The sequence below is a fragment of the Bombina bombina genome, chromosome 3 (assembly GCF_027579735.1).
Source record: "Bombina bombina isolate aBomBom1 chromosome 3, aBomBom1.pri, whole genome shotgun sequence".
Classification (NCBI taxonomy): domain Eukaryota; kingdom Metazoa; phylum Chordata; class Amphibia; order Anura; family Bombinatoridae; genus Bombina; species Bombina bombina.
Window position 1 is genome coordinate 702,443,186 of NC_069501.1, and position 19,817 is coordinate 702,463,002.

At 38.3% G+C, this 19,817-nt stretch overlaps 1 protein-coding gene across 1 annotated transcript in view; it reads left to right on the forward strand.

Annotated features, from left to right (window-relative positions):
* Positions 1-2,371: 2,371 nt before the first annotated feature.
* ZZEF1 (zinc finger ZZ-type and EF-hand domain containing 1) overlaps positions 2,372-19,817 on the forward strand; it is a gene marked incomplete in the record, with an annotated part of 722,361 nt that continues 704,915 nt past the window's right edge. Inside the window, 1 exon segment of the mRNA XM_053707503.1 lies at positions 2,372-2,819. Coding sequence (XP_053563478.1) covers positions 2,442-2,819 — 378 coding nt within the window.

Genomic DNA, 19,817 nt, shown 5'->3' on the forward strand with positions numbered 1-19,817 from the left:
GGACGTTATGTTCAGAACTGGCAAGGCACTTAATTCAAGTACATAATGGCAATGTGTGCAATTTTAAATGGAATGCCATAGAAACCATAAGATGCCCTCCTAGAGGTGGAGATAAATGGCCTATTTTGACCAGGCAAGAGGTCTATTGGATCAATAAATTGTGCCCACTTATGCCATATGGCTTTAATTCAGAAAATGATCTCATTAATTTTTGGGAGATAGGAATATTAGATCTGTGTGATATATATACTATTGACCGCTCATTGACTCATTTGATTGATGTTATTTTGTACACCATAATTATATATTCAAACTGCATTCATATATTTATCTATATATTTTTTGTAATAGACCATTAAGTTATCCACTCTGCAATAATATTTACTATGGTAATAGCTCTTTTTTGGTCTTCTACACCTCTGTATGCTTATGTGACTTTATTTTGGTCTGTGTCTTATATGATATATTATATGGATATTAATCTGTGGTTTAATTATGAATTAACAGCCTCTGATCTATGTTTTAGCTTTAATGTCCACTATGATAATGTTGTTTGTTTTCTTTTGCAAATTGTATTTCCATGCTGCCCCTAAGTTAAATGCTTAATGCTGGCCCCTTTAATTACGTGAGGGAGGGAAGAGGGGGGGTGTTTTTATCCTCCAATGGGTAACTTTTGTATGGTATAAGTAAAAGTGACACCTGTGAGAAAGTATGGTCTATGATTACGGCTACACATTGCCGAAACGCGTAATACCATTTCTTCTACCTTTTCTACCTTGCCTGGTGCCCATGGACCTTTTAATTGGATTGAATAAAGTCTACATTTTTTATATTTGGAAAGTTGGTTCCTGTGGATTTCTATTTGTTACTGTTCTATTGGAGAGAGAGGAGCCTTTCTATCCGTTAGATCAGCTTTTCTTCAGTCAAGGATAAAGTCCCATGTTTACCTGGAACCGGAGCTTGCATACAGAGAGACTGCGGAGTGGGCGTGACTGTTTATTCAAGCCGTCTGGATGTGGCACCCAACGTCACCCGGAAGCGTCAAATACATGTGTTGAATGGTGAACGCCACGGAAGGTGTACATATCAACTGCAGCAGGACCAGAGGTATACCGGAGCGTAAGGGGTAGGGTTGGCTACTCGCCACAGTCCCCCACCAGTTGAAGTTCTGCAGCCTTCCTTGGAGCGGTGAGTCAGGTTTCATCTTTACGCTAAACACATTACACACCTATGCTCTCTATATAATATGCAGCTACTTAGTTTACACTGGGACTGTGTTTGATATCCAGCAACGTATTTTACATGTAGATAACCTAACTTTTTATAACAATATTCCCTGCCATGTAGTGCTCGACACCTAGTACCGAGGTATCTCTTCAACAAAGAATACCATGGGAACAATGCAATTTGATAAGTACATTGGAAACTTAAAAAAAATGTATGCCCTGTCTAAATCACAATAGAAAATGTGTGGGTTTTAAACGCTAAACTAAGATCCTATATCCTTTTAAAATAGCTTAAAAAATATTTCAGTTTCTTTACAGAACAAGAATAATGATAGTGAAAGTGATTGTGTCCTGAGTACGGTAGGATAGTAACTCTATCCAAAAGAAGCAGAGATCTGAGCACTCGGGGGCAAGTAAAATCCTTAGAAAATCTTTATTGAGGTAAGAATAAAAACTGCATCTCAATGCAGGTAAGCAAGGACAGCAATCCTGACGCGTTTCACGCCCCCTAGTAACTCTATCACCTACAACTATTGATTTTACATATTTACCTCACCAGAACGTGTTGGATTTATTTAAAATGGAAGGTAAAATATTTAGTATTGTACATTTCATTTAGCTATATACTAAAGGGTCACTGAACCCAAATGTTTTTTTTGTGTGATTCAGATAGAGCATGCAATTTTAAGCAACTTTCTAATGTACTCCTATTATCAATTTTTCTTTGTTCTCTTGCCATCTTTATTTGCATCTAAGTTATTTTTTTGGTTCAGCACTTGTTTATTGGTCGGTTAAATCAATCCACCAATCAGCAAGAACAACCCAGGTTGTTCACCAAAAATGGGCTGGCATCTAAACTTACATTCTTGCTTTTCAAATAAAGAAACCAAGAGAATGAAGAAAATTTGATAATAGGAGTAAATTAGAAGTTGCTTAAAATTGCATGCTCTATCTGAATCACAAAAGAAAAAAATTGGGTTCAGTGTCCCCTAACTTCCCATTGTTCAGCAACATAAGCGCCTACTACTAACTCTAAACAGACAGGGATTTCTGCACTTGTAAATTGTATCTCTCGCTGCTTTACTGCATGACAGGCGTCAGTGCTGAGCTGTCACTGCTGGGCGGACTAGGGGCGGGCCTTGTTTGGGTAGGCGGAGGGCAATTGGGACAGCCGAGCCTCACAGGCCACAGAATACACACAGTGCTGTAATCATCATGGGGAACTCAGTGAGCAACGGTGGAGAAGATGAGGAAGCGGGTATGGAACAGGAGGAAGAGGCCGGAGAAATGGGATCAGATTCGGCCGGAGGATCAGGGACTGAGGTCGCACCCTTACAACCAGGAGTTCCTGGTTTGGCCTCACGAAGACTTCTGCCACCTTCTCCAGGAGTGCTTTTGGAGCAGGCCCGGCTGCGGGAGGCGGCTGCTCGCTTGCGGGAGGAGGGAGCTCCCGAGTCGGTTGTTTCTAGGCACCACAGCGCCCTGCTCCGCTGGCTGGAGGAGAGGTTGAGTCGCGGCGAGGAGGTGCTGAGCCGGGACCAGTTCATAGAGATGCTGGAGAGCCGGGCCAGTGGACGGGAGGAGTGCGAGGAGGTAACTGCTGAGCCATCTCTTTGCGGTGTGTTTGTGTTGGAGTGACAAGCAGGGTGTAAAAGGTCACTGCTTGCTTAATATTGTATAAAGTTTGTGCTTATAGCAAAGTCAATATAAGCAAGATACTGCTGCGTACAAGGGCTCTATGTAAGTAGAACTTGAACATGACAACTGTGAAGTGGAGGTTATAGTAAACCACATGGGAAGTTGGTTATAGCATGTTTATATCAATAGGGTGTGTACAACTCAATAACAGGTAAGTAGTAACCAGAGGGGGTCAGTCTGTTTTAGCAACAAGGGGCTTGAGTACACAGTGAACTCGTTTTGCCAAGAATTGCTATCACATTTGTTAAATAGACACACATATTGTGTCCTCTTGTCAACCTCTAGTTATACTTTTACACTCATTCTCTGTCACTTTACTGAGGATTTGCTCTCTCACTCACTTCCTCTTTGGCCAGAAACGATGTGCTCTTCTGGTTTGCAATCCCTTTCAGACTTCTATCTGCAATAAACACACCAATCTAAATTACAAGGATACAACAGTCAATATGTGTAGATTTTTTTTTAATAAAAACAGTTTTGCAATATACTTGCTTTAGCAAGAATGAATCTTGTAAAAAATATTAAATGCTCCTTCAGCAGCATATATACAGTACTGTATACCCACACTGCACCTTCAACCTATACCCTCATTCAAACACTACACCAGCTCTGAGATCAAGTAATGATTTGTGTCATGTCAGTCGTGACTTAATTTGCATCATACAAAAAATGCAAATTCTTTGCTTATTTGCAGTGTTTGAATGCTGATTTGATACATACCACTGGTAGCTCTCATTTCTATTCTGACAATTGGGCACTTTTAAATATGAATTAAAAGAACTGACAAGTTAAAGCTCTCAAATTCTTATTTTTGGGGCTTGTTGTTGATGTGGGGCGGTGAGTTTGGGTTTCATGGTGCCTTGTGTATCCTCAAATAAATCCTTGGAACCTTGTGTGTGCTGTGGTCATGTTGGGCAATGTCACAATGCTCATGCACCAATGCAGGGCAAGTCTTCATCCTTGACCCTAGGCATCCATGCTTGGCAATCCTTAACCCCCTTACCTTAATGCAGGGAAACATCTTACGGCCATCCCTGGACATCAGTAGAGGGTCATACTTTCCCACTCTTTCATGGGCATCAATGTAGGCAACCCCCGAGTACTTGTACACCATTGCAGGCAAAGTCTTTCACTCTTATCACATCATTCAATACATTATAATAGAAAGTAAACAGATATAGATGAATGGACAAAGAAATTAATATGAGAATAAGTAAGCTTGTTGGTAGGCAGGGTGATGGATACATAGGCAGATGGATGGCACAGAATACAACTATGGTGCACATTCAAAATCTTGCCTAAGTTGCAGAAAACCCTTGGGCCAGACCTGGAATCGTTATAAATTAAAGTTGTAGATATCTATGTGCTCAACTTTCAGACTCCTACACAATGTAATTCACTCCCTACCCTTCTTAGGAATGTGTACCTAAGCTTCAATTGTGTTTCAAATCTATTTTAATACTATGTACATGCTTTCAGTATTAAAGGGCCTTTATAGTTGAAAAATTACATGGTTTTAATATGTTAGCGCATGTAAATTTTAAGACTAACTAATCTGCACCTTTATGTGTTTAACCCCAAAGGGGTTAAATGCATAATATAAGTACTGCTTGAGACCCGCAGAGCACTGTTGGTACAGAGCAGAAACGGCTGCTGATCCAGTCATCAACGCAGGTTAAACAGCTGAGTCATGCGACTAGTGCTGCTGGTCAGATCAGCGGCAGTTAAAAATTCAGATAAAGACTGCAGTTTTTATACAAACTTTCAATTTACTTCTACAGCTGCATTATCAAATTTAGATTTGTTCTCTTTGAATATTTTGTTGAAGAGTAAACCTTGGGTAGGTTAGCGGCCGCAATGTGCCATTGGGAGCTAGCTGAACAAATTGGCAAGGGGATTATATGTGCAGACACTAATCAGCCGATGGCTTCCAGTAGTACATAGCTGCTCCCAAGCCTATTTAGGTATGTTTTTAACAAAGGATGCCAAGAGAACAAAGAACATTTGCTAATATAAGTAAATATAAAATTTGTTTAAAATTGCATGCTCTCTCTGACTCAGAAGTTTAATTTTGACTTTACAGTCCCTTTAAAGTATTCAGCAGCAGGGTAAACATGTATATCTTGTTGCCAAGTGTAAAAAAGACTCAAGTTATTGAAGTTAATTGCAAAACATATGCTGCTAGCATACCATTTGGTGAATGTTTTGACTCATAACATTTTCTTAGTATATTTAATATAAAATTATACGCAGAGATAAGTATTCTTAGTTTTCAATACAGGTTTAAAGGTACAGGAAACCCCAACATTTTCTTTCATGATTTGGATAGAACTTACAACTTTCCAATTTACTTCTAATATCAAATTTGCTTCTTCTTTTTATACTTTGGTGAATGAACAGCATTGCACTACTGGCAGTTAGATGAACACGTCTAGTTAGCCAATCACAAGAGACAAATATCTGCAGGCACCAATCAACAACTAGCTCCCACTAGAGTAGGCTGTGTGCGTAGACTAGGGATACCAAAAGAAAAAAGTAAATTTGAAAATAGAAGAGAATTTAAGTGTATTAAAATGACATGCTCTATCTGTATCATGCAAGTTTAATTTTGACTTTCCTATCCCTTTTAGTAGCCTTTGTTTAATATTTTTGTAGGCACCTGAAAGTCCAAATTAAATGTGACGAGTCAGAGAGAGCAGGACATTTTAAACAACTTCCCAATTTGATTCTGTTATAAAATTTACTTCATCTTCCTTCATGATTCAGATAGAGCATGACATTTTAAGCAACTTTCTAATTTACTCCTATTATCAATTTTTCTTCCTTCTCTTTCTATATTTTAAAAGCAGGAATGTAAATCTTGGCAGCCAGACCACTTTAGATTCAGCACCATGGATAGCGCTTGCTTATTGGAGACTTACATTTACCCACCAATAAGCAAGCATAACGCAGGTTCTCAACCAAAAATGGGACGGATCCTGTGCATGCTCTATCGGAATCATGAAAGAAAATAAATTGGGTTTAGTGTCCTTTTTTAAAGGGATAGGAAAGTCAAAATTAAACTAGCATGATTCAGATAGAGTATGTCATTTTAAGACACTTCTTCAATTCTATTTTCAAATGTGCTTTGTTCTTTTCGTAACCTTTGTTGAAAAAAAATAAACACATATCATACACTAGTGGGAGCTGCTGCTGATTGGTGCCTGCACCCATTTGTCTCTTGTGATTGGCTAACTAGATAAGCTAGCTGTGAGTAGTGCAATGCTGTTCCTTAAAGGGGCAGTATACACTAAGTTTCATATAACTGCATGTAATAGACACTACTATAAAAAATAAGATGCACAGATACTGATATAAAAATCCAGTATAAAACTGTTTAAAAACTTACTTGGAAGCTCTCAGTTTAGCTCTGTTGAAAAGGTAGCTGGAAAGCCCACTGCAAGTGGGAAATAAGATCCCCCCCCCTTCTTTTGCATATGAAAAGACCCTTTACACAAATAGGAGCAAGCTGGAGTAGGTATACATCAGTATTCTCCTAAAACCTTGGGGCTTGGTTAGGAGTCTGAAAATCAGAGCAATGTTATTTAAAAATAAGCAAAACTCTATATATATATATATATATATATATATATATATATATATATATATATATATATATATATATATATATATATATATATATATATATATATGCGCACTTTCATTTTCAGGCACCATTTTAAGTCACAGATAAGCGTTTGCGATTCTTCCCGCTGTTGGCGGAGTATTTGGCACGATTAGACCTGTGTAGTTGCGAAGATGTAGTGTTGTATCATTACTGTTTAAGATTTGCAGGACGCCATTAGGTGGAGACATTTTTAAAACTAAATTTTTGGAGGTATGCGGACTGAAGGCTTCCGATGTGATTTAGCATAGTCTATTGATCTCAATAATGGTCAAATTACAATGGGGCTCTGTGTTTAGGGGCTCAAATTTCTTCAGGGTCGCCTAGAGTTTTATAATATATTTTAAATAACTCTGGTCTCTCAAGTTTTCTACATTCATGTAGTTTTATTGCCATCTACTGAATGGTTTTAGAAATTACAGTTTGGAAAATTAATTTTTCTGTAATTTCATCTAGAGATGATTATTTACCTTTTTTATTTAAAGTGAAGGTCAATTTCGATAAATTAGTGCCCGTTTTTTAATAATCCTATTCAAAACAAGGGCACTTTAATTAATGAAAAGTTTCTTAAAAAACTTACCTTTTGTAATCCTGACAGCCGCTCCACCGATTCCCCCGGCCGTCGGAAGCCTCTTCATACGTCAGAAATGACGAATCCGGCTTCCTCCAATCACGCCCCCCCCCGTGGAATTCATGGCCTGAGGAAACGCTGTGATTGGAGGAAGCCGAATTCGTCATTTTGGACCTGCAAAGAGGGCTTGCGACGGCGGAGGAAGCGCTGCAGCGGCTGTCAGGATTAAAAGGTTAAGTTTTTGAAGAAAACTAGTGAAATGTCAATTTTGATGAATTAAAGTGCTTTTGTTTTTAATAGTATTATTAAAAACCGGGCACTAATTCATCGAAATTGACCTTCACTTTAAAAGGCTAGTTTCTCTTATGAGACTTATTTCTATCTAAATGCCCCACATGAGGATTATATTCTCAAACGTAAGGTTTAGTTCAATGTCTTTTATAATACTTTTAATAAAATAAATAAGGTATTGATTGACATTTTCTGGCAGTTTGTAATAGTTTTCACTACTGCAGATAATGTTCTTTTTTTTAAGGTAGTTGTTTGTACAGTCTATTTATTTTTTATAAACTGGATATGTCATGTCGTTTTGCCAGCTGTTCATTCTATTCAGATTTCTATGGATTGTTAAAGGGACAGTATACACTCATTTTCATTTAACTGCATGTAATAGACACTACTATAAAGAATAAGATGCAGAGATACTGATATAAAAATCCAGTATAAAATGGTTTAAAAACGTACTTGGAAGCTGTCAGTTTAGCTCTGTTGAAAAGGCAGCTGGAAAGCCCACTGCAAGTGGAAAATATGACACTCCCCCCCTCCCCCTTCTTTTGCATATGAAAAGACCCTTTACACAAACAGAAGCAAGCTGGAGAAGGTAGCTGACGGTATTCAAATTAAACTTTGGGGCTTGGTTAGGAGTCTGAAAATCAGACCAATGTTATTTAAAAATAAGCAAAATTATAATTTTTAAAAAACAAACAAACTTTATGGGCTTTATAAATAGATCATCTACAAAACATTTATGCAAAGAAAAAATGAGTGTATAATGGCCCTTTAAAATCTTTATCCCTATCTTTTTGCAGTAAACTTATATACAGTGTCTATATAAGCCTTAGGTCTGTTTATTGCCTTATCTATTGTCTGCTTGTCAGATCTATTGTATGTTGAGCAGGATATCTGTTTATTTTATCCTTTGTCTGCTGAACATCCACTAAGTGTCCTGCAATGGTTTAGTAGTAAACCTTGCAGGTTTGTAAGCTGAAAGTTGAGAGTTCAATTCGAGCTAGGGCTACGTTTCTTCACAGTGCATTCCCTTTTCACTTTGTGGTTGTCTCTGTGGGGCAATAGATTACTCATTGGGTTTTTAAAGTCATGGTAGTGAGTTTACGACCACTCCATCCAGTGTACGCCTGATCTCGTCTGATCTCGGGGCGTTGTGGTTAGCTCCACTGCCCCTGAACTGATTCTGGTGATAACTAGTATCCTAAGCAAATGTTAAAATATTTTGTTCTATGGTTAAAATCTTGGTCTGACGTATCATCCATATCAAAACTTCTGTTTTTACCCTTTGAGGCAAGACTTTGGTCCTGTTCTGGCTGAGATCATTTCCTTAACTTCTGGTGACAAGGGGATTTTTCCTACTTCAGGTCTAGAAGGTTAGACCTATTGATAGCCAGAATTCTATTTTTTTTGTTCCTTTCGTATCAAGAAATAAAAATCTTCGTCTTCCAATCCAGAACCTCTTAGAGGTCCAGTCAGCCTTGGAAATAGGGGAAGCAAGCCAAGGAATCTTCCTCTGAGTCTAAGTCAGCATGAAGGGGCTGCCCCGTATTCAGCCTGGATCAAGTAGGGGGCAGTATTCCCTTTTTTTGGCGGCATTGGATCCGTGATGTCTCAGATCTTGGGCTGGGGAAGTAGTATTCCTGGGATACAGGATAGGATTTTGTCTTGCCCCCTCTAGGAGTAGATTTATCCTATCAAGTTTTTTTCTGCTAACCAAGCAAAGAGAGAGGTCTTCTTTTTCTGCAAGGATTTATCTTCTCTGTGAAGGATTCTAGTTCATCCTTTTTATGATTCCCGAGAAAAAGTTTTTTTTTTTTGTCCGACCCATATTGGAAATCAAATTTCTCAGGGTTCTGTCCTTCAAAATGGAGACTATTGGTTCCATTCTTTCTTTGGTTCTGGAGGGTCAGTTCATGACTCCAAATACGCCTGAAGGACGCATATCTTCATGTTCCCTTTCTGTTTGCTACTTCCTTTTTACCTTGCTACTGCTCCACTGATCTTTAGATTTTAGGGGTCCTTTTGCTTTTCAGGTGGTCAGAATAGAGGTAACGCCATACCTGGATGATATCTTGGTTCAAGCGCCATCTTTTTAGTGAACAAGATCTCATACTGAGATGTTTACGTCTTTTCCATGTTCTCTTGGGTGGAGAGTGACTCTGGAAAGGAGTTCCCTGGTGCCAGTCTCTAGGGTGTGTTCTTAGGATCGATTTTAACTGTCTATAAAAAAAAATTCTGACGTATGTAAGATTCTTACCTTTTGTCTTTCTTAGTCCTTTATCCGTTCATCAGTGTCTCAGTGTATGGAAGTGATTGGTCTGATACTTCCATGGTCATCATTACTTTTGCTTGGTTTCATCTGTCACTCCTACAATGGAGGATCATCTGTTTCAGGGTACATGCTTCCTGAGAAAATCCTGGGTGTAACCACGGACACCAGCCTATAAGTTTGGGGAGTAGTTTGGAGTTCTTTTTTTACAGGCTCAGGGTCTTTGGACCTCTCTTCCTTTATTCTCCCTAAAGTTGAGCGCAATCCTCTGACTTTTTAACCTGGCTTCAACTAGCTTTAGTCAGGTTTCTCAGATTCCAGCCGACTTTTCCTCGGTGGAATACATCTCCCACCAGGGAGGCTTTTGGAGTTCATTAGCTATGAAGGAGGTGTCTCCATTCTCCAGTGGGTGGAATCTCACGATTGTCTCTTTCTGCTATCCACATCTTAGGGATGGTCTTATGGAAAGTGGTTTTCTGGGCAGACAGTTTTTTCTTCCTGAGGAGTGGGCTCTCCATTCAGAAGTTTTCACAATGAGTTGGGTCTGATGGAGTTGCGTCTAAAAGCCAACCTTCCGAGTACAGTTCTGATCAAGAGATCAGTTTGACGTTCTGGTGGTGCTTTGGAACTTCCTGTTCCCTTCCGTTTCCTCTCCTTCATCGAGTCATTGCTTGTATAAATCGGGAGAGGGATTCTATTTGCTCCTGTCTGACCTTGCAGGTTCTGGGTCGCAGACTTGGTGAAGATGTCATATTTTTCCCCTTGGAGGTTACCTTTAAGGAAGGACCTTCTTTTTCGGTGTCTTTTTTCTTTTCTTCATACTATTCTAGATTATCTGAATCTGACTACTTGGAGATTGAACGTCTGTCTGGTCCTGGCTAGGCATGGTTTTTCAGAGAAATTTCCCATAAGGTATGGTGTAAATTCTTTTCTTGTTGTGAATCAAAGGATTTCTCTTGGAGCAGGGTGAAGGTCCCTTGTATTTTGTCTTCAGGGTGGCCTGGACAAAAGGGTTTATAAGCCCTCTGATGAGTCATCAAACGTCTGACAGATATGTCAGATTTTCCATCTTTTGGGTAAGCCTTGGTCAGGCTTAGGCCTGTGTTTAAATCTGTTGTTTTTCCTTTGATCTTTCATTTGGTTCTTAGAGTTTCTACAGTAGGCTCCTTTTGAACCTATGCATTCAGTTGATATAAGATGTTATCTTGGAAGATTCTGTTTCTCCTTTCTGTTTCTTCAGCTCGCAGAGTTTCTGAGCTTTCAGCTCTGCAGTGTGATTCCCTGTTCCTTATTTTTCATGCAGATAAGACGGTCCTTCGTATTAAATTAGGGTTTCTCCCTAAGGTGGTCAGATCGAAACATTAATCAGGAAATTGTTGTTCCTTCTTTTTGTCCTAATTCTTCTTCTCATAAGATGCATAACCTGGATGTTGTGCATGCTCTAAAATTTTTCCTACTAGCTACTAAAGATTTTAGGCAATCTTCTGCCCTGTTTGTTGTTTTCTCTGGAAAGCATAAGGGTCAGAAGGCCACTTCCACTACTCTTTTCCTCTGGTTAAACAGGAAGCCAGCAGGAGTCTGTAAACGCGTGTATACATCTGACACTGTGGGGCTTGGTTAGGAGTCTGAAAATCATCACAATGTTGTTAAAAAAATAAGCGAAACTGTACATTTGTACAAAAACACTCCCAGGTTGGCTCTATAAATGGATCTACAAAATATTTATGCAAAGAAAAATCTAATGTCCCTTTTAAGCTAAAATTAGCTAATATTAAAAATGTTAACTTTTTTTTATTGCCAAAATAATTACATTTTAAAGGGACAGTCTACTCCACAAATGTTATTGTTTAAAAAGATAGAAAATGCCTTCATCACCCATTCCCCAGTTTTGCATAAACAACACGGTTATATTAGTATGCATTTTGCCTCTGATTACCTTGTATGTAAGCCACTGCAAACTGCCCCTTATCTCAGTGCTAGTTGCAGAGTTGCATCTTAGCCAATCAGTGCTGACTCATTCCTAACTACACATGAGTGAGCACAGTGTTATCTATATGACACATATAAACTGGCACTGTGCATTGAGATAAAGGCGGCCTGCAGGGGCTTAGAAACTGGCATAGATTTAAATGTTATAAAGTTTATCAATATAACAATGTTAGTTGTGCAAAGCTGGGGAATGGGTAGTGAAGGCATTCACCTATCTATCGTTTTGAAGAATAAAAAATTCCCTTTTAAATTATGCAATTCATTTCTGCTTTGGATAGCAAAAAATTATATGGAAATAAACAAATATCACAATTTTTTTTTAATGAAGTGTGATATTTTTTTAAACTGATTTTTATTGAGGAAAAAGTAAATGCATATTACAGGACAAATTGAGAGTAACAAAACAAATATTCAAGGCATATCTGAGTAGGTTTGTACATTTTGTGTTAACAGTCCTCAATTTAAATAATAAAAAAAAAAAAACATGAGCATTATGTTTCAGATAGAAACCTGACATATGCATTTAAGGAGTACATCAAGGAGCAATATAAACAAGAAAAAGAAAAACCAGGATACACTCATAGTAAACAAGCATGGTAGACAGTAGCCAAAAACTCATGAAACAGGTTTTTATATGTATGAGTGGTATGATGAGATGTGTAAATATAAAGTATTGGATTTAAGATTTGAAACTCAACTTGTAGATAATGCAAATCAGTCATGCTGAGCTAGATAGGTAAAATAAGGTCAACAGTATGTTGTAATGTAAGAGTTAATACGAAGAGAGTAACTAGGGTTGCGGTAATGACGAGATAAACCACAAAGTTAGCCCTCCTAATCTAGGAGGTTTATTATAAAGGGGGGGGGGAGGTGGTTATTTAAGTGTGATAGGTAGCATATACTAAAAATCGTCAACATTAAAAAGCGACCTATCCATGCAGAAAGTCTCATGAGCATATGAGTTACTAGTGGGTAAATAAAATTAGCTAATTACGTGCTGGGCTGATGTTATACCTGGTTTATGTCGTTCAATTAAGATATTATAAATAAGGACACCATAAATAATAGCAGTAGTGCAGGTCCGGCCTGCGCTAGTGGCACGTCAGGTACTTTGAAGTAAAACTACGTGTCACAGTATAGCGATGGCTATAACATCAGGTTATGTGTTTTGCAAATAATGTCACATACAAAATAAATGGAGGATCTAACGTGTATGCTTTCTTTTCCTCTCCTATATTTTCAAGACATCTACTGTAACACATCAAACCTTAGTTGTAAACAAATATCCGGAACTATTAGTAAAGGTAGAAACGCATATCAAATATTGAATGCTAGTTTTCTCCAGCTGCCTAAGGAGTCTCCAATCCGTATATAATCTACATAATATATCTATAAATAAAAAAGTGGAAAGGCTCAGACATTGCGGCCGCCGACATCCAAGCCCCTAGGCACATTAAAAAATAAGAGCAGTATATGAGTACCTAACTGGGGACACTAAGTCAAGCATCATTTTAGCCATCTGCGTCTATTATCTATGTAGATAGAGTAAAGAAATAGATATGTATAACAGACAAGCACATATAAAAATTGTTAGACAGCTGGGTCAAAACTAAAATACATATGTTACCAAAGAATACTTTAAACTCTTAGGGCTAGATTATAAGTGGAGCGCAAAATATTGCTTCCATGAAAGCAATATTTGCACTCCACTTAGTAATACCAGCGCACGCAAATGGTGCAATGCGAACGCACCTTGCGTTTGCATTGCACAGAAGTTTCCATAGGCTCCAATGGGAGCCTTGTCATGCCGTGTCTCAGGGAAAGGGTTAAGTTGCACAGCGATGGGCAGCAGATTGTAAATATATATGTATATGAATATACACATATATTTATGTTAATTCGTGTATATACACATATAAACACATAAATATATATGTATATATGTATATATACATATATATTTATAGATAACACACAGTTCCCATAGGACTGCTATGTAAAGGCACTTTTCAGTGTTGTTTTCTTATCTAACACCCCACACCTACCAACTTTAACCCCTCATAACTGCTTTTATATATAAAAAAGAGCTTTTTGGGACACAGGAACTTTGTTTTACCCATTGAAAAAGATACCAGTAGGTAGCGAAATGTTTGGGATGTTTTCTTACTGGTTGTCTATGAGGATGGATTAAAGCCTTTTACATTTTGCAAAGACCGGAGAGTGAAGCATTTTTCTTCCCCTTAGGGAGCTGATTGTTATTGCTATATAAAAAAGAGAATATTCTTTATTTTGGTGCCAATTGGGGGTTATTTTGAAAAAAATTAACCAGAGGTCTGACCAATGGCTGGTTATTTATTGTGCCCGTATTTGCCTGTTTACGGGGTGTGTTAATGTCAGTTTGTTTATTGTAAATCTTTAAAAAAAAAAAAAAATAATAGAAAAAATGACAATCGGACAAAACTTGCCTTAAAGGGACAGTAAATATTAAACTTTAATTGTTCAAATAGAGCATGCAAACATTTTGTTTATTTTAATAACTAATTTCAGGTTTATGTGAATTATGTGTTTGTGGTTTAGATTGTAAGAAGTGTGTTTATTGGAGCAATTACAGAAATGTTAGTAGCTATAGTCAGTGTTTTTAAGCAGTTTTCTCTGAAGCTCCTGTTACACTGATCAGGCCTTTGTCCTGCAGATCTGCACTACAGACCTTGTCCACTGGACTGGGGGCTGGATATTACCGTTGCCCTCTGCTGGATCCCTTGTATATTTTTCCTTTCTTGAGGAAACATTAAAGATGGTGCCATAATTTTAGTGTGTTGTTACTATTTCTGCCTCAACTGTCTCCATGCAGCTCCTTGCCTTCATAATGCAAATTACAACTGGTTTATAGCCCAAAATAAAGCTGCTTTAAAAAAAATAAAAATAAAAATATGAATACAAAAAAATCTTCATTGACGTACTAAAACAATGTAAAATAGCATATGCATTAAATGCACCAAATATTTAACAGGGCAGCAACTAGGCAAATGTTAGACCCCCCCCAAAAAAAAAACAACAACAACAAAACAGTAGAAAGAAGGTGGCATGCAAATGTAATGTAATGACCTGAGATTCGGCCACAGTCCATAAATCCTCTAGGGAGACCCCAGGTATTATCTTCTCAAGAGTATTTGGATGTCTGTGGGTTGGGACTTTTTGACATGGTCACAGGTGTGGGTTTCAGCAGTAGTCATGGTGAAAGGCTTTACAACTTCCTTCATTTAAAGAAAATAACTCTTCTGCTGGAGGTGAGCTCCAGATCAGCCACCTTACTCCAGAGAGGTAGGAGCTGAAGGTGTTTGAGGGTATATATAAGATGGGACTCTCCATCCCAAAGCAAGGCTAGAACAATAAACAGTCATTTTTATTTAAACCATTCTCCTTTGAGATGAGTGCAAGGTTTGTCCTGAATGACCATTAGTGTTTTTTGATTTTGGATTTTTGTATCCTGGTAAAACAGATTTCACTTTGCGGCAGTTTTGTGTTTTTCTCTTTATTTTTTTTCCCTCTCACTTATTTTCTTATTTTGCACATCAGGAGTATTTTTTATCATTACAGAAGATTATCAGAAATTAACCCGCCCTGTACTTTAAACTTTATTAGTGGCACAATGACTCATGTTTGGTGTAGGCATGACTGATTTTGGATATTAAATAGAGGAAGAGCCATGACTACACCTGGCACAGTCGCATATTGTAACGTGGTTTCTTATCACATGTTTTGGCAGAGTGAAGTTGTGGCTGGAATTCATAAACAGTCTACTGTTATAGTTTCTAGAATCCTGCAATGCATTTAATTACTCACTTGTACTACTGATAAGGGTGGTAGGTACGTTATCATGTTCTTAGAACTGGTATTTGAGAAAAGTAGATCAGGCCTATTTTTTGTGTGGCATTAGTCTGTAACCAGAAATGGATATATTACTTAAACAGTTAACATACCTGCATGCAATATTTGTAATCACCTAACCAAATATGGTTTACTGCTTGTAAAAGTTGTTCTGTTTTCAGCACTACTATTTATTTCAGAGGAATGTCTTGCTTTGACTCTATGTACATTATCTATGTATTCTATACCACTGGTTTTCAAACTTGTCCTTAGGCCTCTCTAACAGGCCAGATTTTCAGGATTAACTTGGATGAGAGCAGGTAAAAGAACCATGTTTACTAATCAGCTGATTATTTCATTTGTGCTCTAGTTCAGATATTCTCCAAATCTGGCCTGTTAGGGAGGCCTGAGTACAGGTTTGAGCAGTGTTCTATTCTGTGTCTAGCACTGTCAATATTTATAACTCACAATAGTGCTGGGTCGGTTTGCTGTTTTTTTCCCAGTATTTACGTAAAATCAGGCTGTTTAGCTCAATTAAACATTTTTTTTTACAGTTGCTTAAAGTTGTAATAAATTTGTCAACATTTTTTTAAAGTTATAAATATATCTCTTTACATGATCAGTCTCTCCATTGCGCCATTTGATTTCTTTCCCAAAGACACCTGTCATTATAGGAAGTCGATGTGTCTTCTCATTGCTACATTAATACTGAGACTCAACTATACATGTATGTCATACAGAGCTTGACATGTTATGTCTGATGTAGGCTGATATCTTCCAAAAAGTTGGAACAAAAATGGTTGCTGTGAATAAATTGAAATAATGAAACAGCCTGTAAACTTACTCTGTGAAGACAAAACTAAACTTGTATGATTTTTATAGCATGCAGTTTGAAACAACTTTCCAATTTACTTTTTTTTTATTATTGTTCTCTTGGTATCTTTTGTTGAAGAGTATAAGGCTTAGGAGAAGCAGTGCTCTGCTAGTAGCTCCCAGTCATGAATTTCTGCTCCTGTGCCTACTCTTCAACAAAGAAACCAAGAGAACAAAGCACATTTAATAATAGTAGTCAACTGAACAGTTTTTGGAAATGGCATGCTCTATGAATCATGCACGTTTAATTTTGACTTTACTGTCCACTTAAAGGACCAGTAAATACAGTATTTTTGCATAATTAACAAATACATGATAAAAAGACAATGCAATAGCCCTTAGTTTGAACTTCAAATGAGTATTAGATTTTTTTCTGGCAAATTGTATATGTGTGTGTGTATGTATGTATGTATGTATGTGTATATATATATATATATATATATATATATATATATATATATATATATATATATATATATATATATATGTATGTAACATGGTGAGGGTAGGTGTGTACATTAGCAGGCGCTTAGAGAGAGCAAATTTCCCCTGCAACTAAAGAGTTAAATCTGTTGGGTCAGTTTCACAGCTGCTCCCTATTAAGGTAGCTCAGGCCTTTATAAGCAGCTATCTAGGCATAGTAAGTGTCTCAGGGAGCAGGCTGTTTTCCAGAGTGAAAGAGAGGCTGTAGACCAGTTAGCATGGCTGACTTCCTGTAAAGAGAGACACTGGTGAGACAAACTTGTTTCAGGTTACCTGACCAGTTTATCATTAGTAAGGGAAATCATATTTATAGTTAGGATCCTGACAGGAGTAGACTTTTTATTTGTTTTTTGCTGGTTGCTTTGAAGTTGCTGTATTTAAGGAGACAGTGCACCTGATATGTTTAAAAGACTTTTTTTCTTCTTCTCTGAATAAAACTGTTTGAAAATACAATTACCCCGTCATTGAAACTGTTCTTCCAGTGACCTTACCACAAGGTGGTGGCAGCGGTGGGATTTGTGAATGGTGCCAACTTTTGTGTAGTGGAAACCTTAAAGTAACAGTACCCGCCACACATGAATGATATTGTAAAAGCTCTGCTACAAGCTACCACATTACAGCAAGAAACAAACCGACAGGCTGCAGCCTCTCTAGCAGCTCAGCAGGAGAGTAACCGGCTTATGGCTATGCAAATTGGGGCCTTGAGTGAGGCTCAAAAAATGGACCATGAAATGCTGAGATATTGCAGCCCGCATTACTACCCAGGGACTGCCGACACAAACAGGAGCTGCAAGCAGAATACGAGCTAAGTTACCTAGAGAAAATGACGCCAGAGGATGATGTAGAGTCCTATCTGTTGGCATTTGAACGCACAGCCACCCATGAGACATGGCCACCTAAACAATGGGCAGGAATAATTGCTCCCTTCCTCCTTGGTGAGGCCCAGAAGGCTTATTATATCCTAGAAGAAGAGGCTGCTGCTGATTACACCAAACTAAAGGCTGAAATCCTAGCCTAAATGGGTGTGACAACTACAGTCTGAGCCCAATGTTTCTATAATTGGCGTTTCAATGACGGAAAGGCTCCGCGATCAGATGTTTGATCTGATTCATCTGGCACGAAAGTGGCTCAGATCAGAGGAGCAAAGTCCTGCACAGATTGTGTAATGCCTAGTAATTGACATATATCTGCGAGAACTTCCACGTGGCCTCTGTAACTGGGTTGGACAATGAAACCCTACTATATATGATGCCATGGTGGCGCAAGTGGAAAGATACTTATCTGCCAAGGACATAGAGAAAGCATCTGCTGTGCCAGCCAAGGCTGGATCAGACTCTTTCAAGACTTAATCACTTAGTAACATTCAGAGGCCTGGTATCAGAAAGGCAGAGTCTGAAATTGGGTCTGGGACAGAAACACATCCCTGGAATGCAGAGAGAAACTATGCCTTTTGTAAAGGAAGAGCGTTTAGGAAAAAACACAATTACCTGTTTTGAGTGTGGTGAAAAGGGGCATATCAGAGCAAGATGTCTGAATATGTCAGAAACGATGCACTGTGGACTAGGAGAAAACCCCTCAGACTTTTGTAGACTGATATGCCTAGCAGGCATGGTTGAAGGTGTACCTACTTTGAAAGTTTCATTCGGTTTAAATAATAGACACTGATGCATTGGTGGACTCTGGCAGTGCTCTGACCTTGGTGTCAGGAGACTTGGTTGAGCCTTCTCAACTGAGAAAATCTAAAACAATGGGGTTGTTGTGTATCCATGGGTGCACTGTACAATATCTTACTGCTAAAATAGAGGTTTTTGTTATGGGTAGAGAAGTAAAAATCTCATCAGTGGTTGTACCCCGTTTGCCATATCCATTGGTCATAGGAAGACATTTTTCTGAGTTCTATTCCCTAATTCATTCTCAATTGTCCTCAAATCAGGAAAAAACAAAAAGTGATTCAGAGGACAAAAGCCCGCCCATGAAATGTTTCCTTTCACCCATCCTGAGTTGTTTGTAACCCATCCTAAAAGAGATAAAACTAAAAGGGAACGCCGGCATTGCCGGTATAAATTTAATAAAGCTTCATCTGAAGTTGTGGTAAATGAAAGGGGAAAATGTTCTAGCAAAGGTGTGGCAACCCATTGTACTGAGTCAGAGATATTAGAAGAATATCAACACCCTGTAACTGATAAAGAAAAGGGTGACTAGTGAGAGTGACCCCTGTGTTTTGGATATTTCTAATGTTAGCATTGGGGCGTGACCAGGCAAATGATCCATTACAAAATGCAAGGAGTAAAGTGATTAGAAATAAATGGAGTACTAGTGGAGGGCCAAACAAAGTGTTCATATCCATATTACATCCTCAAGAATAACCTTCTATACAGAGTTACCTCAGAAGAAGGTCAGGAGGTTGAGCAGGTTGTAGTACTGTCATCTTATACTAGGAAGGTACTATCTTTTGCCCATTCACATCTTTTTTTTGGGGGGGGGGCACTTGGGGGTGGAAAAAACACATGAAAGAGTCCTAAGAAGATTTTTTTGGCCTGGGGTGTATGAGGAAATAAAGCGGTATTGTGCCTCTTTTCCAGAATGTCAGTTGTCATCCCCAAAGCCAAAACTAAGGGCCCCACTTATACCTCTCCCAATTGTTGATGTTCCCTTTGAAAGGATAGGCATGGACCTCGTAGGTCCCTTGGAGAAATCGGCTAGAGGTCACCAGTATATTCTGGTAATTCTAGACTACGCCACTCGATATCCCGAAGCCATACCACTACATAAAGCTACTGCTAAGAATATAGCTAAAGAGTTGGTACAAGTGTTTCCACGGGTGGGCATTCCGAAAGAAATACTCGCTGACCAAAGGACACCTTTTGTCTCACGCCTCATGAGGAAGCT